This window comes from Maniola hyperantus, chromosome 22, assembly GCF_902806685.2.
Source record: "Maniola hyperantus chromosome 22, iAphHyp1.2, whole genome shotgun sequence".
In the NCBI taxonomy this organism is placed as follows: domain Eukaryota; kingdom Metazoa; phylum Arthropoda; class Insecta; order Lepidoptera; family Nymphalidae; genus Maniola; species Maniola hyperantus.
In genome coordinates, this window is record NC_048557.2 from 2,104,048 (window position 1) to 2,129,529 (window position 25,482).

The window sequence follows — 25,482 nt, forward strand, 5'->3', positions numbered from 1 at the left end:
CGTTCAAGGAGACGCGTTGCGCGTTATCCTTTTCTCCGTTTAAGGACAGGTGACTCGTGAAACGGTGGGCGGGGCCCGCGGCGTTGTCTACGGCGTCGCACGCATAAATAAACGTGGCAAAGCCATGGTATTGTGCGGCGCATGGTGCGGTGTGTGGGGAACAACGAACTACCACTTTTGGCAGTCTTCTGCGGATATCGTGTTTTCGCAATGGAGTACGATTTCATTGACGTATTACTACAGATTGTTACTTTAAAAAAATCCAGCCCTTGAAAGTAGCCCCAGTAGCTGCGGCACGCGACGGTATCCGCCGCGTGTTCCGTCGCGCGTATCGTTAGATATCAATTAAAACGTACGAAATACATGAATCCTCTCAAATTAACATACGTTTGATTTGACCGCGCGACGCGCTGCGTCTCCATGAAAGAGCTCTAAAGGTTACAAGCACTAATTTTTCAATCCTGTTTGTATTTCCAGGAGTGGGAGTGGGCAAACGCAACGGAGACATTTTTAGAGTTGGGCGCGGTGGGCACGTCAGCCACGCGGCGCGTGGGCGTGCGATTACGCAATCCAGCGCCCATACCTCTCTGCATCGCCGCATTGAGTGCTAAGCTACCTGGCGCCGCTGCGTCATTCGCGCGCGCGCAACCTGCTGCGGTGAGTTAGCTTCATGCACCCCACTTCTGATGTCGCATATCAGAAGTGGGATTGGGTCAACGTGCCAGAAACATTGCTAGAGTTCGGCGCGATGGGCAACACGTCAACCACGCGGCGCGTGAGAGTGCCTAAGCTACCTGGCGCCGCTGCGTCATTCGCGCGCGCGCAACCTGCTGCGGTGAGTTAGCTTCATGCACCCCACTTCTGATGTCGCATATCAGAAGTGGGATTGGGTCAACGTGCCAGAAACATTGCTAGAGTTCGGCGCGATGGGCAACACGTCAACCACGCGGCGCGTGAGAGTGCCTAAGCTACCTGGCGCCGCTGCGTCATTCGCGCGCGCGCAACCTGCTGCGGTGAGTTAGCTTCATGCACCCCACTTCTGATGTCGCATATCAGAAGTGGGATTGGGTCAAACGTGCCAGAAACATTGCTAGAGTTCGGCGCGATGGGCAACACGTCAACCACGCGGCGCGTGGGAGTGCCTAAGCTACCTGGCGCCGCTGCGTCATTCGCGCGCGCGCAACCTGCTGCGGTGAGTTAGCTTCATGCACCCCACTTCTGATGTCGCATATCAGAAGTGGGATTGGGTCAACGTGCCAGAAACATTGCTAGAGTTCGGCGCGATGGGCAACACGTCAACCACGCGGCGCGTGGGAGTGCCTAAGCTACCTGGCGCCGCTGCGTCATTCGCGCGCGCGCAACCTGCTGCGGTGAGTTAGCTTCATGCACCCCACTTCTGATGTCGCATATCAGAAGTGGGATTGGGTCAACGTGCCAGAAACATTGCTAGAGTTCGGCGCGATGGGCAACACGTCAACCACGCGGCGCGTGGGAGTGCCTAAGCTACCTGGCGCCGCTGCGTCAATCGCGCACGCGTACCGCGGTGAGTAGCGTTATGCAATGCACTTCTGATGTTGTGAGTTCAGAAGTGGGATCGGATCAACGTACCAAAGCACATTAATAGAACAAACTGGGATTTGAGAAGTGATCTACTATAAATTCCAGCGAGAGCGGCGAGCGGCTCGGCTGGCCGTACTGAGTATAAATATTAACTAAATGCTCACATTGTAACATTTTACATTAGGTATAAATAAGCATAACCGTGCGCCCGAACTACTTGTTATTGCTGCTTTGATTGCTAATCTATCCGAGGCCGCTGCGATGTTTAGCCTACTAATCCCACTTCTGATGTTGTGACATCAGAAGTGGGATTGGGTCAACGTGCTCAGCAAATTCGCAGCTTACTCGCTCTCTCATATGAATAAATGAGAATTTGTCTCGAATGAATTATGAATCCATTAAACTTTCTAAATAGTATTGGTTACATTTCAGGAGTGTATCCTGGGAGGGTCGTGGGCGCAGGCGTGGCTGACGGTAGTAGCGCCAGCGCGCGAGGGTCCACTGCGGGGGGAGTTGCAGCTCAACACCACGGCGCCGCACGCCACTACCACCACCATGGAGTTAGCGCTGCGCGTGCGCGCCGGGCACGTGCGCTTACTGCCGCTGAGGATACCGCCCGCTGCCCCGGTAGGTACCTCTGAGGTAGTGTTATTTCCTGCCTACTGATTCGCTAACTCAGTATTTAACACTAAATGATAGCCACTGAACTCATTTGACATTTATTTTTAATCCATTGAAGGGTTTCTACGAAAAGCTATTCTATTATCACGGAGTGAAGCAGCAATGTGGAACCAACCAATGCGAAATGAGCTTGGTGGTTATTATTCAGCGCTAGACACGTCAGTTAGCGAATCAGTAGGCTGGTCTAGCTGGTCCCACTGTTGAATCTTTGACCTTGTATAACAACACATAACAGGCTTGTGTCGAATTCCAAACACGCGGGCCACATTATGTGGATCATTCTAACGGCCGAAATGAAAAATCAATCGTATCTGTAATCTATCCATGTTTGTCAAAAATTGTTTAGTTTTTTTTGACGTGTTCGTTTGCTCACATTATTTTGAACTAGCTTATGCTCGCGACTGTGTCCGCGTGGGCTACATAAATTTCAAACCCCTATTTTACCCCTTTAGGGGTTGAATTTTGAAAAATCCTTTCTTAGCGGATGTCTGTGTTATAATAGCTATCTGCTTGCCAAATTTCAGCCCGATCCGTCCAGTAGTTTGAGCTGTGAGTTGATAAATCAGTCAGTCAGTCAGTCAATCCTTTTATATATTTAAAAATTCTACTTATAACGAAGTGTGTGTGTGTGCGTGTGCGCAGTACGCGGGCTCGTGGGCGGAGCTACAAACGGACAGTACGATGTCAGCACGCATGCGCGTCACGCGCCTCTCGCTGCCGCCCAGGCGAGACGACCCCGCCCTCGCCTTCCAGTGAGTACCCAATGGCCAAAACCCATTTATATCCATACTTCTAATATTATATACGAGTATATTACGTACTAGATGATGCCCGCGACTACGTTCGCGTGAATTTAGGTTTTCTAAAATCCCGTGGGAACTCTTTGATTTCCCCGGATCAAAAGTAGCCTAGGTCCTTCCCCAGGGTGCCAGCTATCTCTGTACCTAATTTCATCAAAATCGGTAAAAAGGATGGGCTGTTTCGCATTTTCGCACTTTCGCATTTATAATATTAGTATGAAAGTATGGATGAGAAAGTGTGTCTGTCTGCTAGCTTTTCACGGCCCAACAGTTTAACCGATTTTGATGAAATTTGGTATAGAGTTAGCTTACATCCCGGGGAAGGACATAGGCTTCTTTTTATCCCGTAAAATTAAAGAGTTCCCACGGGAATCTTAAGGGCCCATCCGTAAAAGATTATTCATTTATTTAATGAGAGATTATACCGTCAAGTCATTTTATCGAGATCGATGCTGTGTGGCATCAGGCATGGTACATTTTGGCGTGGCGAGGTCTAACTCGTATGCAGAAATTGAAGCTTGTATACGCGGACATATTTTATTTTAAAACTACCTACCTACATTTGTCCATAATAGTTACACATTCCTACCTAGAATATTAGACCAATGCCCTGTTTATCAAACGTTACAAGTCTTGTATTACAAGCGTTTCTCTTGTAAATTTGTGCATTTTTACAAGAATGCGTTTATCAAAACTACACTTGTAAACTACAAGCTACGAGTAATATCACTTGTAATACAAGTGTTTTTCACACTTGTATTTGTGGTTTTGTTCATCAAAAATGCCTTTGTAGCTTGTAGCTTGTAACTTGTAACGAAAAAGTTGGAGAGCCTCCGTTGACTCTTAATTTATTTTACAAGTTGTATGCAAGTATGATATTGTATAAAAGAATAATTAAATTATCTAGTACCTAGTAGTAAATAGGTAAAATAACTATAAAATAATTCAAAGGTGTAATTTTATTAAACTTATCAAATGTTGCTCTTCTTAAATTTGATCAAAACGTGTCTCATGTACATACGAGTATGCTGGCATAATCTTTTTCGGCAGATACAAGTCCAAGCGATTGACATAGCAATAGTATCTCTTTCCACTCTGCTATTTTTTGGTCTTTAGATAATTTATCAGTAAATGCGCCAAATAAAATATCTTTTTTGTCACGAATTACTTAATTGAAGAATAATTGTAACTTTCGCATCAGATTTCGCCATTTTTTGCGGTGTAATTCGAATAGCGAAAATTTTTAAAGTCTATCTATTTTTCCAAATTTTAAGTCTAACCTTAATTCATGAAAAATAATGTATAGTATAGGTACTTCCTGCTGGTGTAGGTATAAATTAAAAATACAAGTTCTACAAGTCTTGTAAAATCCTACAAGTCTTGTGAAATTATTTGATAAACATAATTTACAAGAGTTTGTAAAAAAGTTCTTGTAACTTGTAACTTGTGAGCTTGTAGACTTGTAATGTTTGATAAACAGGGCACTGGTATTAACTACAGAGGAATGTGCAGTGCTCAGACAAGCCGCCAAGCGCTTACGAGCACGAAGAAACCAATATTGTAAGTGTTTTTTCTTTTTGTGTGGAAATAAATAAATAAATAAATAAATAAATGTGTCATCAGATGGGAGGGCGCGGGCTATGGCGAGGTGCGGACGGGGCGAACGCGCGTTGCGCGCGCGCGGCACACGCCCGAAAAACGCTGCGAACCCACGTGCTACTGTGGACTGCCGCTCACTACTGAAGGTCAGTGATTGACAAGAAACAATATAATGCTACGCTTTACGACAGTAGAAAAAATCAGTCAAGTGTGATTCGAACTCGCACACGAAGGGTTCCTTCCATCGTACAAGAAAAAAAATTGTGCGACCATTTTGACATTCTCTGACTATTACGGTTCACTGACAGAGAGACCGAGGCTAGATTATCTAAATTAAATAATTTTTAGAGTTCCGTACCTCAAAAGGAAAAACGGAACCCTTATACTTATAGGATTACTTTCTTGTCTGTCTGTTTGTATGTCTGTCTGTATGTCTGTCTGTCAAGAAACCTACAGGGTACTTCCCGTTGACCTAGAATCATGAAATTTTGCAGGTAGGTAGGTCTTATAGCAGACATTCGGGGAAAAATCTGAAAACAGTGAATTTATGGTTACATCACACCAAAAAAAATTGTGGTCATGAACAAATAATTAGTATTTTCAATTTTCGAAGTAAGATAACTATATCAAGTGGGGTATCATATGAAAGGTCTTTACCTGTGCATTCTAAAACAGATTTTCATTTATTTTTATGCATCATAGTTTTTGAATTATCGTGCAAAATGTCGAAAAAATACGACTGTATCACAAGAAATGCGATAGTAATGATGATTGATGCACCGAATTCATACAATTTCAATAAGCGCCCGAAGCGCAGCATACTCGATGCGCGTTTATGACGCCTGTTATAACTAGTGTCTTATTATATCAAGGCTTGACTGTTTTCATCGTGTTTATGGCGATATATGAATTGTTCAGAGGGCATGTCGTGGCTGCGGCGCAGCGAGGCTCTGGACTCCGCCGCGCTGCGGGAAGACTTAGAGCTGCTGCAGTCTCGACTAGCGCTGTTCGACCAGCAGCGCGCGCAAGTCGACTCCAACTTCACGCTGCACATGCACACTACTGAGGTAACGGCCAGTGCATACGCAATAAATAAATAAATAAAAATCTTTTTTATTCAAATAAACTTTTACAAGTACTTTCGAATAGTCAGATGCATCTACCACTGGTTCGGAATGCCTTTCCTACCGAGAAGAACCAGCAAGAAACTCGGCGGTTGCTCTTTTCAAATATTTGATGATGATCAGCAGAGGTGAAGGGTATTTATGTATGAGAGTGACAGTTCCGATGACCTACCTTTTTCTCTTTTTTTTACTCCCGAGCGAGCTGGAATTAGAGCGCAAAACGTCCGAAAGGATGCTTCGCTTCAAAAAAGGACAGTTATGAGACTATAGGGTAAGTTTCGTAGAGTTGTCTTTGTCGTTGAGACCGACAAACTGTCACAAAAGTATGAGTGACAGAGACGACGACGCCCTACGAAGCCGAAATATTTCTCTAATGTTCGATGTGTAATATTTCCTACGGGTACTGTATGGAAATATCTGACTGTAGGTGGTACAAGTGGTGTCGTCAGGCTCGTTGTCGCTGACGTGGCCGCGCCTTGCTGCGGCGGGGGCGGGGCGCGCGCCGCTTGCTGCCGTGCGCCGCGCCGTCACGCTGCGCCTGGCGTTGCGCAGCACGGCACACACTCCGTTGCTGCTGCAGGCGTTGCTTGCTGCAGAGCCTGCTGCACGGAATCTGCCTGATCTACCACCGAGGTGAGTGAACATACTGATGGTGTTACAAGTTCAGGATGCAAGTGTTGTAATGGGGTCTTGGTAACTGTTGAGCCTGTCTCAAGGAGTCTGTTCTCATAAACGCCAACAGTAAGTACCGAACGGGCGCCCTCCCGCGATTTGGCCCATATAACCGAGATGTTGGTGGGGCCATTTTTTTAAAAGTTATAACTTCGCTTGGCTTCGGTGACGATGCAGCTTAAGATGGCGCATGTGCCTTGAAAATTCCTATTCAATCTTGACTTGACTTGACCATATTAAATTGGAGGAGAAAACTGATGCCGGAAGACTATTCCATATCCTAGCGGTTCGAATTTGAAATCCATGGGAAGTGTAGGGTTTCTTTTTAATAACCCAAAATGCATTTCCCCAGGGCGGGCGGCGACTCATCGTACTGCTTGTCGGGCAAGTGCTCGTGGTCGGGCGACGCGTTCCGGCTGGCGGGCTGGCGCGTGACGCGCGGCGCCGCGGCGCCATGGAACAGCACGGCCGCGCCGCGCAACGACAGCTCCGTGGCGCTGCCGCTGCTGCTGCTGGCGCCGCACAGCGAGCTGGAGCTCAGCGTGCAGTTCACTCCGCACGACGCCGGCGCCTTCACCACCTATCTGTACTTGAGGTGAGAGCTTTTTGAACGACTTCAACAAAACCCGTCAAGTGCGACGCGGACTCGCACACGAATGGTTCCACACTTCATACAAGAATGTACTTTAAAAAAAACATGGTGGCCATTCTGAAATTCTTATTATTTGTTGTTATAGCGACAATAGACTACATACATAAATTCACAGATCAGATTTTATTTTTAACTAACTAGTTAATGAGTATACCTTCGGCTACTGTCGAAGCTAAATGAATGTGAATTCCAGGAACAATTTGACGATCCTGGAAGGTGTTCAGTTGTTCGGCGAGGGCGAGTATCCGAGCTTCGACATCGCGGGGCGGCGGCCGGGCTCTACTGCGCCATTTCTATTTGAGGTGCGTTCAAGTCCAAATCAAATTGTTGTCTGCCTTCGATTTCAAATCAACTATGGCGGACGTATTTTTTGGGGTGCTGATTACGAAAATGACGTACATGTTCCAACCAAAGATGGTCAATGTAATGTTTAGTTCAAAATCACTTCGGCCGGCCTTCAAATACTACTTGACCAGTTATCGCTTTATTTCAAACCTGGACTGTAATGTACAATGAAAGTTGTGGCACACATCACCAGTTATACCTACACCATTTCTTTAGACTGGGGATCACATGTGGGTATGTATTGCAGGTGAAGGAGTGCCTGTGGGGCGGGGCGGGCGGGGCGGGCGCGGAGGGCGCGGAAGCCGCGGTGGTGCGCCGTGTGGTGGCGCGCAACTTGGGGCGCGTGCCGGTGTCGCTGTCGCGCTGGCGCGTGGCGGGCGCGGCGTGCGCGGCGCGCGGGTTCGCGGCGCGGCCCTGCTCGCCGCTGCAACTGCAGCCCAACGCCTCCGCGCCCGTGCATCTCTCCTTCACGCCTGACTACACGCTCGCGCGTGTCGCCGCGCCTCTGCATCTGCACACTGACAGAGGTACGGCCACTCATGACATGACTTCCCTTGCTCTGCTGGTTTATGTTATTATGTTCTTATTTAGAACTGATAAGAAAGGTACTTCTGTATGGCAATGAAAGTCGGTTCCCTGTGGCACTTTTTAATCCTTATTAATTAATAGTGTGTTCCGGGTGTAAACTGAATCGTACAAGATACAACTGTCAACTCCAACAGACAACTGCATGATTCCGCGCAGCTCGACTCACTGACTAATTTTACCGAGTCCCTACAGTGGTTATGTTTAGTTAAATAACATGAAACAAAATTTAACTTGAATAGTCAAAGTCAAATGATTTATTCAAAATAGGTAATAAATTACTCTTATTGATTGTCTGGTATAGTGTTAGATTTGTAAGATATAGTGGTGATAATTATAACGCAAACTTAAAACTAAAGCTACGAGGGTTCCAAACGCGCCCAGGTCTGAGAAGAGCCCACAACAAACTCATAATATTTTGATACTTAAAGTTTTTTTTTGTAATTACAGGCCCCGCAGAGTTCCTACTAGTAGCCACAATTCCCGCCAAAGTGTTATCCAAATGTGCCGCATCCGCGCCGCGCCCGCCGTGGGACGGCGCTGTGCGCTCCGCCGGCGTCGCGCTCGCCTTCCTCGCCCTCGCGTTCATCCTCGCCGCCGCTGCGCTCGACGCTGAGCGGCTATTGCGACGCGCGAGAGCTGCCAGAGCAGCCGCCGCACCACGGGCGCCGCTGGATCTGCGATCGTTGGCCGTGCCAGAGCCACCGGTGAGTTATGTAGCTTTAATTTGACTTCAATGTGCCGCATCCGCACCTCGCCTTCTGGGATACGACGCGTTTTGTCAGCGTCGCGCTTGCTTTCCTCGCCCTGACGTTCATCTTCGCTGAGCTGCCAGAGCGGCTGCTGTACCATGGGCGCCGCTGGAATTGTATATGGAGAGCAGGTAATGCCATGCTAGTGTATGTGCTTTTAAAATTTTCGTAGCTAGATAACTGTCTTGAACTATGTCACTGCGGAGCACGAAACAGGATAAATGGAAATTTTTCACATTGCCAGTTCACTTTTGATATATCATAATATGTCATTTCTTTCAGAAATATCACTTCATTTTACAGGTGGTACCTCCAGTACGGCCGCCAACGCGTCGCAAACGCGCAGCAAGGCGTCCCTTGCCCGCGTTGGACCCGCGCGCCGAGCGCCGCGCCTTCGAGCGCTGGCGAGCCGAAGTGCTGCGCCGCGACGACGACTCCTCGCGCTCCAGCGAAGACGACGACACCACCCCCCCACCGCTGCCCACGACGGACGACTCGCCGCCTACACCCGTCGCGGATGAGGACGGTTCGACCGCCTCCGACGAGTCTATACCCGTCGATGAACGAGATGATGAGCCTTACAGGTAAGCGGACATTATGGTGGACCGCAACGGAAAAATCCGCTAAATTGCTTCTATACTCAACACCCTGAGAGTGCAATATAAGAATCCACTCAGAATGTTGTTGGGGCTGTCGTACTAGTGGGATGTTCACGGAGGCCAGGACTGATGGCTTTCATGCCATTATCCGTAAGAAGATGGCCTGACTCGTACAGCGCCTTCATAGCAGTCACAACAGCATTCTGGGTGCAATTAGAGATAAGATAGGCTACCCAATAACTAAACATTGGGTAGCTGTAGCCACGGGGTGTCTACAGCTGTCACGGTAGACTATTTTATATATTTATGTAGAACTAAATAGGCAGAACAATAATCATTTAATAAAGTGTGGTTACATCACAGCGGCGATGTAGAGCCGGACCTGCAAGACGACCCCCCGCACGATGACACGCCGCTAGTGGAGCCCGCAGTGCAGCCCGCGTGCGCGCCCGCCACGCCGCCGCCCGACGGCAGCGCGCGGCCGCTGCGTGCGCGGCGCGACGTCGGCGACGCGCCGCGCCGCGCGGAGCGCGTGCGGAACGACTCGGAGCGACGCAGTGTGCCGGGGAGACATCACGTGCGGAAGGTTTGTTGTCTCCTCTATTTGGGTGGACTGGCATTTTATCCGTCCGTCCGTCTGTCAAAGCCTTATAACTTCTGAATTAATGAACATAATTATTGGTCCATTTGCTTGGACTTGTAGGGAGGGAGGTGCTCATAGAAGCTAATGGACCAATTTTTTTCGAATGATTAAATGACAATCGTAACAGAACCGATAAACATCTACCTACCAAATAACTACCAAGCTATCCCTTCTGGTGCATAGTCAGGTAAAAAAAATAAAGAAATTCTTTTTGTATTTATCAGGAGCGAGCTACAAAGCGTCGAGCTGAACGCGTACCACCCACACCGCCGCCTCGCTCGCCCGCACCCCTCACCACACCAATCACTAATGAGACACCGGAATCCCGCGGTGCTGTACGCTGGGGAACCCCCTGGAGCTCCGTCGTGGCCGCTCGTGGCGCCCCCGGACCCGCCTTGGCCCCTATCGGGTCAGACGTGCGACGCCGCGAGCCGGAGCGTGCGCCCGACAACTCGTTGTTCTACTTCAACGGGACGGCGGCAGACACCGCGCGCGCGGAGGACTTCACGTGGCGCCCCGCCGCCGTGCCCGCCGAGCGACAGGCCTTCGTCACTCCCGCACGGGACTACCTCGGTTAGTTGATGTTCTATACTACTTTAGCATGATCAACCCATGACCGGCTCATTACAGAGCACAGGTCTGTTCTCAAATGAGAAGGGTTTTGGCGATAGTCTACCACGCGCCAGTACGGATTGGCAGACTTCACACACCTTTGAGAACATTTTTTTTTTTTTTTTTTTTTTAGACAAAAAAAGCGAATAATTCACACCACACTTCCAGACCAAAGCACTAGACAAAAAGCCGCGACTGGTGTTGGCAGTTTGCAGCCCAAATAGACCGTAGTCTGTGCTAGGGCTGACAAAGTTCATCGACCTCATTCATACTATATTATGTTATATTATATACTATACTATATTTATACTATACTATATATATATTCATACATTACTAAAACTATATTTTATTTGGTGCAACAGTAATGCATACGGAGTTTAGATATATAATTTAAATACACATTTTAATTTAAACATTATGGAGACCTTTCGGGCATGCATTCCTCACGATGTTTTCCTTCACCGTTAAAGCAAGTAATATTTTAATTACTTCAAACGCATATAAATCCGAAAAGTTAGAGGTGCGTGCCCGGGATCCAATCCAACCACCACCTTATAAATTGGAATTTTATAAACATTGAAAATTATTTTGATGAAGTTGTTTATTGTCTATTGTCTAAAACAGCTGGTATATTGTGACGGGCAACTACGGAACCCTACACTACGCGTAGCCCGACTCGCACTTGACCAGTTTTTATTCTTGCTGTTGCAGAGGAGGCGCGTTCGCTGGGCGCCACCACAGCCCCATACGGAACCGCGCCGTCATCAGTGTGGGGCGCATGGGGCGCGTGGCCGACGGCACCGGTGCGCCCCCCGCCCGGCTTCACGGCCCCCGCGCCCGCCGCGCCGCCGCCGGAGCCGCGCACCTACGACCCCTTCCGCTCGCTCGCCTCCATCTGGGCCCCCGCGCCCAACGACTGGCGCGCCGCTCCCGCGCCCAACAACGACGACCACCGCGACTAGACAACTCCGCTGACTCCAATATGACATAACCAAGGATGCGTATCCAACATCAATAAAACCGCTTCATTTTCATTGCTTAGCTCAACGCTGGCTGAGGTCTACAGAGTACGTTGACTTTTTTCAGACTTCAAGAATTAAAAAGAGACATAAATCTGTCTCGTTTTAAGCCTGAGCAAAATCAAAGTACACTCTGTAAATCTCAGCCTAGTTCAAATCTACGACTTTTATACTTTTTATGACTACAGTGTAAAAGTTTTGTTATTTTACAGAAAAAAAAACCAGGCAAGCGAAAAGAGTATCACTGGGAATAGTGTATTAATTTTATTTTTACTTGAAGTATTGGTTGTCTTGGGGATGCCTGATTTACATAATATTATGTAGATCATTATCTAAGTATGTAATTATGTGCATTCGTTCAGAAGTTATGAAGCTCTGGCTGACAGATGGACAATCAATGCACATTATCAAGGTACATTTGTTTTACGCTTCAATACCACAAACAGACAAAGCAGTCAAACTTTACACCTCTCTTTTTGTTTTAAGAGTTTAAATTAGGGTTGAATAAGCTATGAAAATGAAGGCTAACACACATTTTATATTGCTGGGTCTTGCAAAACTTTAATCTCGACTTAGGGTGAGATTGAGCACACTGACTTTGCTCAGACTTAAGATTGAGTTAAATCGAGACAGATTTATGTGAGAGATTATTCTGTATCCACTTCAAAATTAACAAGTGTTAATTATTAAGATCCAATAGTGCAAAATGTGTGACCAACTTTGTTGATGTGTGACCAGTATTAGAGCTGTGGGTGCTGATCTTCTATTGATATGCTATCCTCTATAATGTACCTTCAGTTACCAATTAATTATTGCTATCAAAGTCATGTAATTTGCAGTTACAAACAGTATAAGTATATGAACAAAAGAAAACATCAAAATTAAACAGTACTAGTATATGAACAAAAAATAAAATTAAATGTAACTAAACAGGTTTCATAATTTTGTAACTTTTGCATCAACGTCATGCTACATTCGAATAGCTCCAAATTGCCCACTTCTCAGAGTGACCTACTTTTCTGTACTTACTTTGGAATAGCTAATATTGGGGCCGATTCTCTTGTACACAATCTCTAAACTAAACTAAATTAACAGGTCTAAATCAAGTGCTATCCTTTTCTGCAAGCAACATTATGGAAGGGATTGCAATAGATTTAGACATGTCATTTAATTTAGTTTAGAGATTGTGTACAATGGAATTAGCCACATTTGTACACCTAAATCAAAACTGTTTTGACACAAAAACACTTTCAGAAATTAAGGAAAACTGATTTTTGATACTTAATAATAATTAATCTAGAGTGGAAGAAATGTTGTGCCGACCCCACGTAGCGTGGGATAAGGTAAGGAAAAAGATAGTCAATCTACAGACTTAAAAAAAACTGGTCAAGTGCGAGTTGGACTCGCACACGAAGGGTTCCGTACTATCGTACAAGATATTTTAAAATTTTTATGTGCAACACTGCAAGATAAATGGCGACAACGCCATGATTTGATAAATCAAAATTAATTTATCAAATTACCAAAGTGTGTGAAATGATGCCTTATAGGATCACTTTGTTGAGCAATAATTACAAAAACAGAACAGTATTTTAGAAGTTATTGTGGTTTTGAATGTGTAATTCATGGTTAATACACTCTACCGTACACAAATCAAGAACCAGAAAATGAGATTATCTCAAAGTGGGAGATTTTGAGTTGAAACAGTTTTAATTTAGGAGTGAAAGCTTGCTGTATGTGACGAAGCCGCGGCGGCGCGCTAGTCAACATTCCTCGCCGCCGCGACTCCTCTTCCCTTGTCTTCGATCCATCCAACATGGATACTCTATGGTTAAGATTGTACTTTTTTGTAACACTAACAAGTGAATTTTTGAAAATCGGTCAGAACAACCGTATTCAAGTCTACTTTGTTGTATGAGATCTGAAGTAAAATAATGAACAACTGAAAATGTCTTTTATTTTCATATTTATCACTTTTAATCACATTTTAGTCAAGTATTTACAAAGTGTATATTGATTTATGCTTTGTTACTAAGGCTGAGATCTATAGAGCATTTTTTTACTTTAGACTTAAGTTTCAGTTAAAACTAGACAGATGTATGCCAGTGATATAGCACTGTCTCATTTTAACAGTCTTAAGTCTGAGCAAAGTCAAAGTGCGCTCTCTAGATCTCAACCTAAGCCAGTGCAGATCTCAATTTTATGAGAAATCACAATATTTTTATAATATTTTACAATGCAGTGATTTGTATTTTAATCACTATTATGTCACAAAAAGTATAAACATTTTCACAAATTATGAAGTGGAAGTTCCATTGTTCATCTCAATAATTATGTCAAAGTTTTTGAAGAACACAAGTAGAGGTATTTCAAATACACGTCATGTAAAATGAATGAACTGTATAATTTCACTTTGTTCTATCTGCTTCTCTTGAGGAATATCAAAGATCAACCATTTACAGAGCAAATAAAGCTCACAAATACCAGTTCAATATCTGTATTTGGTAGAGTAGTCTTTGGGAGACACCACCAGGCCCCTGCCCTTGCGAGCGCCTCGGTACACCGTCTCGATGATGTCGATCATCTCCTGCTTGTCCTCAAGTGGCCAGTTGATCTTGTTGTTGTTGCCTGTGCCCAGATCTATCATTATGTGCTTGTTACGGAAGAAGAACATCACGGTGCATGGGTCGTACAGTTCATACCTGCAACAGTAAGTTATAAATGCTAAGAGAGGAACAGGTTGTAAGCTAAGCAGAGGTAAATATCGAGAGCACCCTAGGTAAGGACCTTATAGGTGCCCCTATAACAGCCATATTAAAAACATAACTAACTAATTTCAAAGAAATGAGGAATCGTCTCATTGCATAGCTGGTAGATGAAGAACATCATGTCATGACACTTAACAGGCAGTTAAAACTTGCACATTTCAAGATAATCCTGCACAGAACCATAGTGTTGTGGGTGAGTTTTATAATATCTGCTCAAGAGATGCAATGCTTTTGCCCAGCTGTGGGCTGTTACTTTATTCTGATAATATGTAGAGTGGAAAGTAGAAATCTTACATTTTATTAAAATCAGGAACTTCTGTAATGTCCACCAAGTAGATGACTGCAAAGTTCTTCACTTTTTCAGCAATACTGTACAACACTTCATCCATCTTCATGCAGGTTGGGTCCCAATCGTGGCCAAATCTTATAACCTGCAAGAGATTATAGCACTCAACTTACATTGAAAGGGAATGCAAGCGAATTTCTAAAAATATTACATAGCATATTGACTTCTATCTCCACCAGGTAAAACATAAATTTCTACCGAGAAAGAAAATTCTCGTGAAGTCGCGGAAATTCCCGCGCATTCCGGCGACTTTTTCATTTGGGCAAGAAATTCGTAATACGTACCACAACTCTATCCTCTTCGGATAATATGGCTTGGTCCACTTGCCACCCATTGTGTAAATGCCCCAACATGTAACTCATTTTGATTTTATGTAATAACGACTTGGTTCGAATCTAGAAAAACTGAGCTTAAATGCACCAAAAGATTAAGTTTTCCAAAAGAGATTCAGATTTACCGAAGATTCCAAAGTTTATTTTTGTTAGGATCAGTTCATAACCTAAAAATTCTGATTTGTAAAAAAATATTGAAAGACAGCTGTCAAAGTAGTGTTTTCACTTACGATTTTGGTTTTACCCTAGTTTCTGTAGGATTTCGCCCTAATAATAATAATAATAATAATGTTATTTATTTCAAGCAAATTGTACCCATATTATTACAGATAAACTAAACTTATACCGATTTTTTTGTTTTGAATTTTGAAATACGATTTAGGCTGCATGTAAAAACAACATAATTTCATGGTTTTAAATATAATTTTGTAACAAAGAAGGTGTTTGGTCATAATTTTCTTCCATTTTCAAATTATAATAACTCTGTCCAGCTTTATTAGTTATTAGTTAGTAATTAATAGGTGGGTAAGTACCTAGCATATTTAGCTAGTTATAGTAGTAGTAGTGGTGGTAGTAGGAATTATTATACACTTATAAAAATACTCTTATTATTCCACGATGCAGAGTAAAAACTAAAGAGCTTCCGACACGGTCAAGCAGCTTGAATTCAAGCACGTAGATTTGTTTAGCTGCTTGATGCGCCCATCAAGCAGCAAGACGCACTTTTCTCATATTTTCGTACGTTAACGTCGTACTTACCAAAGTGATTTTTATTATCAAAATACAACGATGATTTTATCTTCCACAGTTTTGGAGCGTCGCGGTAGACTGAAATGAGTACCTATAATAATGAAAACTTTTTTCTGCTCCATTGTTAGCTACTATATTATTTTCGCTGTTGTCGCATAAGAAAGCGTCATCGTCTGCCATGTCTGACAGTTGACGTACGAATGAGCTTGATCAAGTTGACGCGAACGTCGTGTCAAGCAAAAAAATATAAAATCGCATCATCACGCGTCAAGCACGTAATTAAATACTTGACCCAAGCATTAAGCAGACATTGTAAACTGACAAAATGCTTGACTCAAACAAAAAGCAACGTGCTTGACGTCAAGCCGCTTGACCGTCTCGGAACCTCTTAATCCTGCCATTTCCAGCTTTTTTGATAACAAACAACTCAAAACAAAAGTCCGAAATACACATCGGGGAGGTACATATAAAAAAGGGCTACCACCTGAAGTTCAATTTTACCCAAAATTACCCTTAATCCCTGTTATAAAGTCCTAAGGCATATAAGTTGTTTCGCCCTAAAATAGGGTGAAACCCCTAAAAGTGGAAACACTGTATTACAGTGCATTTGACATGACATTTCTTTCTAGATAGCTAGATAGTATGATCAAAAACCATACCTACCTTAGTGTACCTATTCAAAGATTTTAAAACAGGATTGAAATTATATCAAGATATGTAACTAATTATTATTTTGATATTTATTACATTTTTTATAGCAGGCTGTTCATATACCTTGCTACTTTTTCTACGGCCTCTACCAGTTATCAATTTACTTAACATTAAAAATGTTTGCGGAAAAATGATGGCAGAATGTGTTAATTTTGAGGGTAGTAGACAAATTGTACCAATGGATATGCTAATCAAATGAAAGAAACTGAAGGTTGAATAATTTATTGTGTGTAGGTTAGGTACTTAGTCGTCGAATTATGTAGAAATAACTAATCGATTGTTGTGACTTTTGATTGAAGAACCTACTCCTAAGTGAACGTTGAGTGAATTTGGGTGGCTAGGCCTTTGCCTACGTTCTTTAGCCAGTCAATTATTCAGCTCAGAAACAAAACAGTGAACAAAAGGGCCGGCCTTGGTATTTCTGGCCAAGGAACCTTTCACCTTGACAACAATAACCACCACCCCATGAACTCAGGTTTCGTTAGGTAAGTAATTTGAATTTTCAGTTAACTTTACCTACTATTAATCCTACTAGTAATTTTATTGATTTTCAGTTTTGTTGTTGCAAGTCACGAAGCAAACGCGCGCAGTCGTTTAAATTTTGAAGGCCATTGAAGACATTACAATACGAACGAACAGTGTAATGAAATGACGTAGCGACAACAGTATGAGAATTTACATCTCACTCGTTCATACAATTCGAGCGTTGAACTTGAAACATTTCAACATTAATGTAAAATGGAATTTAATATCTTGTATTAAAGCTCAAGCTTGCCCACATATCTATAGCCAGTGTTCTGGATAGAAAAGTTATGAAATTAGAATCGGTGACTGAATCGGTACTGAATTTTTGACTTTAAATGAAGGAATCTTAGGTCCATGGTTTCATGGTGGTCAACCCATTACCAGCTTAGTGGCCACTGCTGAGCACGGGTCTCCTCTCAGAGTGAGAAGGGTTAAGGCCATAGTCTGCTACGCTGGCCCAATGCGTATTGGTAGACTTTACACCTTTGAGAACATGGAGAACTCTCAGGCATGCACGATGCATCTTCACGATGTTTTCCTTCACCGTTAAAACAAGTGATATTTAATTACACACACATAATTCCGGAAAGTTAGAGGCATGCTCGGGATTGAAGTTTGAACCCCCGACCTCCAATTAGAAGACGGACGTCCTTACCACTAGGCTATCACAGCCTTTTATTCTAGGCCCATTTTACTCTAACGTTATTGTTTCGACGCTCGAATTATATCAAACGTTGGTGAGATGTAACATCTCATACTAAGCACACTACCACTCTCCACTTGTTTTGTTTATCGTAAATTCGCATCGTGTTTGTTTACGGCGGGCGTCAGAGCGGGGCGGGCGGGCGCTGGCAGCGCGCCATGGAATCGCGGTCACACTCCTAAACATGCAGATTTCTCGGGAAAAAAATAAAAAGAGTTCATCGCGATCCGAGTTCGCAACCGCTCCTACACACATGTAAACAATTTGCAAATTAAATATTTTAATGCATTTACTGCTGAAATAGTTTGAGAGCGACGCACTTAAATGTTATGTCGGGTCGGTAGCTTCAGTGGTGTCTTATGTCGGTAGTCGGTGCGTCATTTAAATATACATAAAATATAATTAGGAGTATTAAGGTCGAACGCGGGCTACGTATTGGCGGAGAACGAGCGTGCGCGCACTCTCCACGCCCATTATTTCGCAGCTGGCACGCAAATTAGTGCTATCACAGTTGATCAATTAGTTCAAATCGTTATTCTTAATGAATATGGGGTAAGTCATATGCTTTTGATGTAAGTAAAGTATTCCAGGGTTTCTCTGGCACTGTACGATAGTTATACCCTATTCAAATGATTGACACCTCGCGCTAATTTAACTCAAAAAATATAAGTACCTAGGTATAGTAGGTACTCCATACTTCCAAACTAACAGTATAAATGCGAAAGTGTGTCTGTCTGTCTGCTAGCTTTTCACGGCCCTAAAGTTCAACCGATTTTGATGACATGTGGTACAGAGTTAACTTCTATCCCGGAAAACTACTTTTTATCCCGGAAAATTAAAGAGTTCCCACGGGATTTTCAAAAACCTAAATCCACACCCACGAAGTCGCGGGCATCATCTAGTAGGAAATAATTTTGGTCGATGCACCTAAACCCTTCCCATGGCCCCACTAACTCGTGTACTTGGTCGGTGGCTCTTTGCCGGGACACCTTTTTGACTCGCTACAAATTCTTTCTATCTTATCCTTATCCCTATGAGTCTTTCTCCCCTTTCTGGGGCAGACGTACACGAAAACGAAGATCCCCGCGTGCATAGTCCGAGCTGTTCCGCCTCTTGTGCCCACGGGCCGTCTGATGATGATGTGTTAATAAGCGCATATTATGCCGTAGCGAGGCGGGTGGTGGCAGCATGGACGCAGTGTACCCGGCAGCCGCGTCGGCGCTAGAGCGCGGGCGGCGGCGGCGCCGCGTTGGGCCCCGCCAGAGGCATCGCACTATGCCGGTCACTTTCGCCGAGATTAAGGTAAGCGACTACCACAGAATCCATACTAATACTATAAATGGGAAAGTGTCTGTCTGCTAGCTTTTCACGGCCCATCCGTTCAACCGATTTTGAGGAAATTTGGTACAAAGATAGCTTGCATACCGGGGTGTCCTACCCGTATAGGCTACTTTTATCCCGGAAAACCCCACAGGATTTAAAAAAATCTAAATCCACGCGGACGAAGTCGCGGGTATCATTTAGAACTTAATAAGTAGTAGCGAATCCACTGAATTGTTATCCTAAGAATTCAGAAATCTATTTATGCATAATGAGAAGGAGTCGCAATCCTCAGCAATGAGAATACGATGGCGAGCTCCCTACATAATGTTGCCGAATGGCGAGTTACAATATAATACTACTCTATGAGTAACAAGGACCGACTGATCAACCAATTGCCTGCTCCGCGCAGTAGAAATTTTTTCACGCCTTACATACCTAGTCCGTTTAAAAAATCCACAAATAGCGACTACGGCGTATTGTTGTTTGTCTTAACTTCCACAGTTTTTACTAAGAAAATAACGAGTTGAGGAGGACATTCAGTTTCGAAGATATTTTATTCGCCAGTTTCTACCTACGTAGGTAAGGTACCTAAGTAATAGGTATATCAAATTAATCATTGATCAAGTTTTTGAATTGATAAATATGTTGTGAAAATAATCGCTTACGGATATCTAGGTAATTATTAATATTCCCACCCTGTAGATACTAAACTGTTATTCTGAAATTTGAATCATAACCCGATCCAATTGCTTTTCAGGAGGTGGACGAAGATGCACCGAACGAGGAAGCATGCGCAGCGAGCGCTGTAAGCGTAAACAGCGTGGCAGAAGAACGGCGACGTCGCCCCGACTTGCTCGACGAGCGGTTCGGCGCGCAGCTCGCCGAGAGCCGCCGACGCCGCGCAAGGCGCACGCTGCTACGCGAGCCAGACGAACTGCCCTCCACGTCGCGCGCTGCCAGCGAGCCTAGACCGGACGCCGGGCCCTCCTGAGGTCACTATGCAGTGTCTCTTTTGAAGTGTACCTTATTCCACAAACGTTACCTTATGGCTGCCAACTGCCGTGTATATAGCATTTATTTTTACGCTGGTACCAAACAAATTGAATGAACATTACAGCGGGGTGTTACGTTAACTCATTGTTAAACGATGCCACCGAGCCCATTTGACATTTATTTTTAATTCATTGAAGGTTTTCTACGAAAAATCATTTTGATATTACTTGGTGAAGCAGCAATGTAGAACCAACCAATGGCAGATGAGCTCGGTGGTTATCATTGATCGTTAAACATTGAGTTAGCGAATCAGCATCAGGATGCTTATAAAATACTTGAACAAAGGATTAGATGATTTGAGTCCCTTGATTGTAAATAACAGTATTTAAGGGAAAATTTATCATCGATTAATTTATTATTATAATTATTTATCTACTAGCGCTTGTAAGTATTTAATATTTTAAATTGCGAAATGATCGCCAGGCGCACATATTTTGTCGTTATAAAAGTTGTGTATTCCTAGGTAAATAGAATATATAGATATATAGATAAAATAGAATAGTTAGGTATATACTCGTATTAAGTAATGTGTTTGTATGCGATGTATTGCATCGATGGAAGTAGGTAAATAAAAATAAAATTTGTTATAAATTTATTTAAATAAAAATAAATAAATAAATTACATTCCCTCACTCATTAATAAATAGACACTGCTCTGTGATCACAAACATTGCTTCAAATATTACAAACTTACAACAAACAAAATTATCAAATAAAAATAGTTTATTATTATTATTATTACGTAATAGGTAAGTACCTAGTCATACAAATTAGGCCAATATTTCAACAAAAATATTTACTTATTGTTTAATCATACATCCATACCGATATTATAAATGCGAAAGTATGTCTCTTTGTCTGCTAGCTTTTCATGGTTAACCGATTTTGACGAAATTTGGTACCTACCTACAGAGTTAGTTTACATCCCGGGGACAGACATAGGCTACTTTTGATCCCGGAAAATCAGAGTTCCCACGGGATTCATAAAGGCCCACCAGATTAACCGATTCATATGAAATTTGGCACAGAGGTAGGTGGCTTTTTATGCCGGAAAATCAAACGAGTTTCCGCGGGATCTTTAAAAAACCTAAATCCACGCGGACGAAGTCGCGGGTATTATCTAGTGTCAAAATCATCATCATGATCAACCCATTACCTGCCCACTACTGAGCCGGGTCTCCTCTCAGAGTGAGAAGGGTTTAGGCTATAGTCTGTCACGCTGGCCCAATGCGGATTTGCAGTGTTAAAATACTTAGGTAACTATTATTATAAAAGGCGGTAAAACAAATTAAAAACTAGGTATACATATTATGAACATTTGAGATAAAATCTGGCGACGGTAATAGTATTATTCAATTGCCTAAAACGTGATTGTATGTGTTTGCATTTTGCAGTCATGAAAAGACTATCTTAGGTAGGTATCTTATAAACTAAGTACAAACTAAGTAAAAGTTTATATGAAATATCTATTTAAGCAGATGAGGTTTTTGCCACGTTTCATTTAATTAGACGGATTATTTAGTTATGTATGAATTTTCTTAAAATCGCATCAATTTATAAACTAATCACTGTATTTTTACTGGCGATCTACTACAGCTATAAGGTGCTTTGGGCTAAGATCATAAATGGGGGAAGACCGTATTTGTTATATATATTCCGAATTAGTACCTACTTATTTTTCTTCTCTGGCAACAAAGCGTGGGACGCCCCACGTCTCAGTCCATGTTGGTCGTTCCGATGCATCGGGTGTGAGTTATGCACGTTATACTGGAAGTGTCGTCTTATAGGATAATAGGACGTATAAGAACGGATATTCTCTGTCTATAAACTCTGTGTTCTAAGCCATAATGGCGATTTTAGAAGGTAGTCCGATCTTTACCCATAAACGTCTGATTTTTCCCAAGGTTTTAAAATTTTGTTCATATTTTAAACACCCGATAAACATAGTAGTTGTTTCATTTATAACTATATGGAACACATTCTATCTGTAGCTTGTTTATTAACAATCAATTTTCACTATAATTTATTGTGCTAACTATTGTAACTTTCGTGCAAAATAAATTTGACCAACATCTTCCAAACACAACGAAAAACTGTCCGAACTTACCCCAACGCACCTTAGTTAATCATGGGATTTGGTTAACTATCCCGTAAGTACAATGGTTAATTCTGATATATGTACACAGTCTCTAAATTGAACTAAATTGACAGGTCTAAATCTAGTGCTATCTTTTTCCGCATGGACCATTGTGAAAGGGATAGGAATACCTTTGAACCTGCTTATTCAGTTTAGTTTAGAAATTGTGCACTGTAGAATTAGCCACAGTGGATAGCAAGCGACCACTGCTATGAAATAAGTAGATAAGTATAGATTTTTACGGCTATGCTCACGTATTTAGTCGACGTAAGCCCGACTAGTTTCGAGCCCATTCGGGGCCCTTTTCATTCATTTCGGTCCATACGGGGCGCGGCTCGCAGTCTCAACTACGACGCGCAGCGAGCTGAGTCCCTGTAAAAAAGGACCCCGGATGGGTTCGAAACTAGTCGGGCTTATGTCAACTAAATATTATACGTGAGTATAGCCGTAACAATCTACACTTACGATCGAATTACTCACGATAGTTTAAACGCCTAAGTAGATAAGTTTAGTAGTTGGTAGTATAAAAAGTATTAGATTTTTATAATTTTATTGTCAAAACATGATCGGTTTATTTATTTGGCCTTCGCTTCGGGTGCGTCAGCATGATTAAAGGCGAAAGTCTTCGTATATTTAATAAATATTTAAATTTATTATACTATCAATTGAGTTTAACAATATCAATGAGACTATTGAGCACTTGGTCTCTAGCGATAAGTATAATAAACTCTATCATATAAAATCTAGCTTAAAGTGAAACGTTAAGTAACATATACGTACAATATAATATTAATTAATTTAATTAACGAGAAAGTAAATAATATACTGTAGGTAGTCGAATACTGATGTTTAGTGCACGCGCCGTCCTCTAACATAAATTATACAACTAGGGCTCAACCAGTGTTTCCATGTACACGGTAATTACCGTAGATGCACCGTAATTCAGCCCTAATCTACCGTCAAGGTAATATAGCCATTACCTTGACCGTGTCACCGTAATACAAAAATCACGTTAAAAATTCATAGTATACTGCGTAATACGAGTACGAATCTCAGTCACGTTAGCATATTTCGTAATGGCAACATTTCTCTTGCTCTCGGTTTAAGCATCGAATCTCAGCAATCTATTTTCGTCCTTATTCAAGCAATTAGGAAGGAGTGAAATGTAAAACTAATGAGATTTAACAAAATATTAATATGAATAAATCCGTATATGAAAAAGATATTGCTATTCTAGGAGAGTCAGATTCAGAATAATATTAATAATTGATTAAAAAGCAAATTCGTGACGTTTTTTCTTTTAAAAATGACACGGTAATTTACACGGTATTCTTTTAGCTAATCCACCGTAATTTAATCTAGAAACACCGTAATTTTAATCCTTGAACACGGTAATTCTCGATTTACATATGGAAACACTGGGCTCAACGCTCGCACGTCGTAGGCGGTAGGCTGTAGGCATGCCTACTGACGCGTCGCTCGTTGCGATAGTTTTAACTTTAACATTAAACATTTATTGTAAAAACATTAACCATCCTATGTAATTGTACTTACCTAATTCAATATTAATTATTTACTTATTATTTTATTCATAAATTAACTAGGTATCATATAATATCAACTTGTGGGATTCCCATTTTATGAAGTAAATTTTACTAAATAAATATATATCAAGTCTCGTGTCGACGCACTCGCTTAAATCTAAAGGTTCGTACGCACCTGAGCGGCGCGGCGCGGCGCTTCAGTGAGCTTCACGTCGCGGCACAGAGCTTCAAAATATCATTTCTATCATTTTGTATGGCGCATATCGCACTAGAGCGGCGCGGCGCGGCGCTTCACCGCGCGTTGCCGCGCGGCACGGCTGGAGAGAATATTTTGAAGCGCAGCGAAGCGACGCGCAGTGCAGTGACGCTAGTGCGACATACCCAGCGGCGCGGCGCGGCGCTTCAGTATGCGTACGTCGCTCGAATAAGATACACGCGCATCTTGTTAGGTATTTAAAGTACAGGCAAGAATCGGCAAGATAGACCTCAAAATAAATAACGTAGGTTTAATTTTTGACACATGACGTGTTCCTCATGCTCTTAGAAGTATATGCTCAAAGGTCCCAACCCCTAGGATGTCGGCTTCCCCCCTTCCCAGTGTCTAAACGTATAAATGTCTCTCCGAGCGTTATGAGAAAACATCAATGGTAAAAATAATCCTGATTAAATAACTATAATATATTATGTACATATTATACCTACCTACTTCATCTAGGTAGAATTAATAGTTTCGGAAATATGCCTACCTATTGTACTTGTGTTTATATTATACTAGCTTATGCCCGCGACGTCGTCCGCGTGGACTACACAAATCTCGAACCCCTATTTAACCCCCTTAGGGGTTGAATTTTCATAAATCCCTTTTTAGCGGATGTCTACGTCATATTAGCTAGTTAGCTAGCCAGCATGCCAAATTTCAGCCCGATCCGTCAAGTAGTTTGAGCTGTGCGTTGATAGATCAGTCAGTCAGACACCTTTTTCTTTTATATAGGTATTTAGATATAATATGTACCTGTGTTTACCTGCCTATTTTATATATTCTATTGCACATAAAACAAAGACATTTTGCGAAAATGCTTTTTCTAATGTAATTTCCACAGAACCTAAGGGACTAGCTGATGCCCGCAACTTCGTTCGCGTAGATGTAGGTTTTTTAAAAATCCCGTGGAAACTTTTTGATTTTCGGGATAAAACTAGCCTATGTGTAGGTACACATAGGCTACTTTTATCCTACAGGGTATAATCTATCTCAGGTATATAGGTACGAGTAGGTAATTCCCGGAAATGTGCTCACCTATAGAAAATCTAAATCCACGCGGACGAAGTCGCAGGCATCATCTAGTTGCATTTTTTTTTAGATTTTTAATCCCGTGTGAACTCTTTGATTTTCCGGGATAAAAAGTTGCCTACCTCTGTCAATTCCCGGAATGCAAGCTACCTCTGGTCCAAACTTCATATAAATGGGCCTTTAACAATCCTGTGGAAATTCTTTCATTTTCCAGGATAAAAAGTAGCCTGTCCTTCCCCGGGATGTAATTCAACTTTGTACCAAATTTCATCAAATTCGGTTAAGCTGTTGAGCCGTGAAAAGCTAGTAGATAGACAGACAAATACACTTTTGCGTTGATAATAATATAAGTATGG

General features: G+C 42.6%; 3 protein-coding genes and 1 long non-coding RNA gene across 8 annotated transcripts in view; 2 read left to right on the top strand and 2 right to left on the bottom strand.

The window, feature by feature from the left end:
* Tmem131 (Transmembrane protein 131) overlaps window positions 1–13,505 on the top strand; it is a 28,177-nt gene extending 14,672 nt beyond the window's left edge. For 2 of the 3 annotated variants that reach the window (XM_069506127.1, XM_034980386.2), the window contains exons 13-26: window positions 478–657; window positions 1,993–2,187; window positions 2,884–2,993; window positions 4,665–4,786; window positions 5,559–5,707; window positions 6,192–6,397; window positions 6,789–7,031; window positions 7,282–7,390; window positions 7,681–7,960; window positions 8,469–8,725; window positions 9,074–9,354; window positions 9,733–9,955; window positions 10,237–10,585; window positions 11,339–13,505. In XM_069506127.1, coding sequence (XP_069362228.1) covers window positions 478–657; window positions 1,993–2,187; window positions 2,884–2,993; window positions 4,665–4,786; window positions 5,559–5,707; window positions 6,192–6,397; window positions 6,789–7,031; window positions 7,282–7,390; window positions 7,681–7,960; window positions 8,469–8,725; window positions 9,074–9,354; window positions 9,733–9,955; window positions 10,237–10,585; window positions 11,339–11,589 — 2,955 coding nt within the window. In that variant the 3' untranslated portion in view covers window positions 11,590–13,505. The remainder of the gene's footprint in view (window positions 1–477; window positions 658–1,992; window positions 2,188–2,883; window positions 2,994–4,664; window positions 4,787–5,558; window positions 5,708–6,191; window positions 6,398–6,788; window positions 7,032–7,281; window positions 7,391–7,680; window positions 7,961–8,468; window positions 8,726–9,073; window positions 9,355–9,732; window positions 9,956–10,236; window positions 10,586–11,338) is intronic. The other variant, XM_069506128.1, reaches the window with a different exon arrangement.
* An 81-nt stretch (window positions 13,506–13,586) lies between these two features.
* Dim1 (thioredoxin-like protein Dim1) lies at window positions 13,587–16,745 on the bottom strand. The gene is made up of 3 exons (XM_034980763.2): window positions 15,045–16,745; window positions 14,709–14,845; window positions 13,587–14,348 (listed from the first exon to the last, which is right to left on the bottom strand). Exons 1-3 carry the CDS (start codon window positions 15,120–15,122, stop codon window positions 14,135–14,137), a joined length of 429 nt encoding a protein of 142 aa, XP_034836654.1. The 5' UTR covers window positions 15,123–16,745; the 3' UTR covers window positions 13,587–14,134.
* On the top strand, window positions 16,567–20,791 carry LOC117993014 (uncharacterized). 3 transcript variants are annotated; one of them, XM_069506138.1, is made up of 3 exons: window positions 16,567–17,038; window positions 18,951–19,083; window positions 19,862–20,790. In XM_069506138.1, the coding sequence occupies exons 1-3, from the start codon at window positions 17,019–17,021 to the stop codon at window positions 20,093–20,095; spliced, it is 387 nt and encodes a 128-aa protein (XP_069362239.1). In that variant the 5' UTR covers window positions 16,567–17,018; the 3' UTR covers window positions 20,096–20,790. The 3 variants fall into 3 exon arrangements, with proteins under 3 accessions (XP_069362239.1, XP_069362238.1, XP_034836655.1); XM_069506137.1 differs by lacking the exon at window positions 16,567–17,038 and adding an exon at window positions 17,879–18,036 and having other exon boundaries at window positions 19,862–20,791; XM_034980764.2 differs by lacking the exon at window positions 16,567–17,038 and adding an exon at window positions 17,897–18,333 and having other exon boundaries at window positions 19,862–20,789.
* Window positions 20,735–23,994, bottom strand: LOC138403925 (uncharacterized). Its single transcript, XR_011238047.1, has 2 exons — window positions 23,714–23,994; window positions 20,735–23,180 (listed from the first exon to the last, which is right to left on the bottom strand). It is a non-coding gene; the product is annotated as an uncharacterized lncRNA (long non-coding RNA).
* Window positions 23,995–25,482: the final 1,488 nt, after the last annotated feature.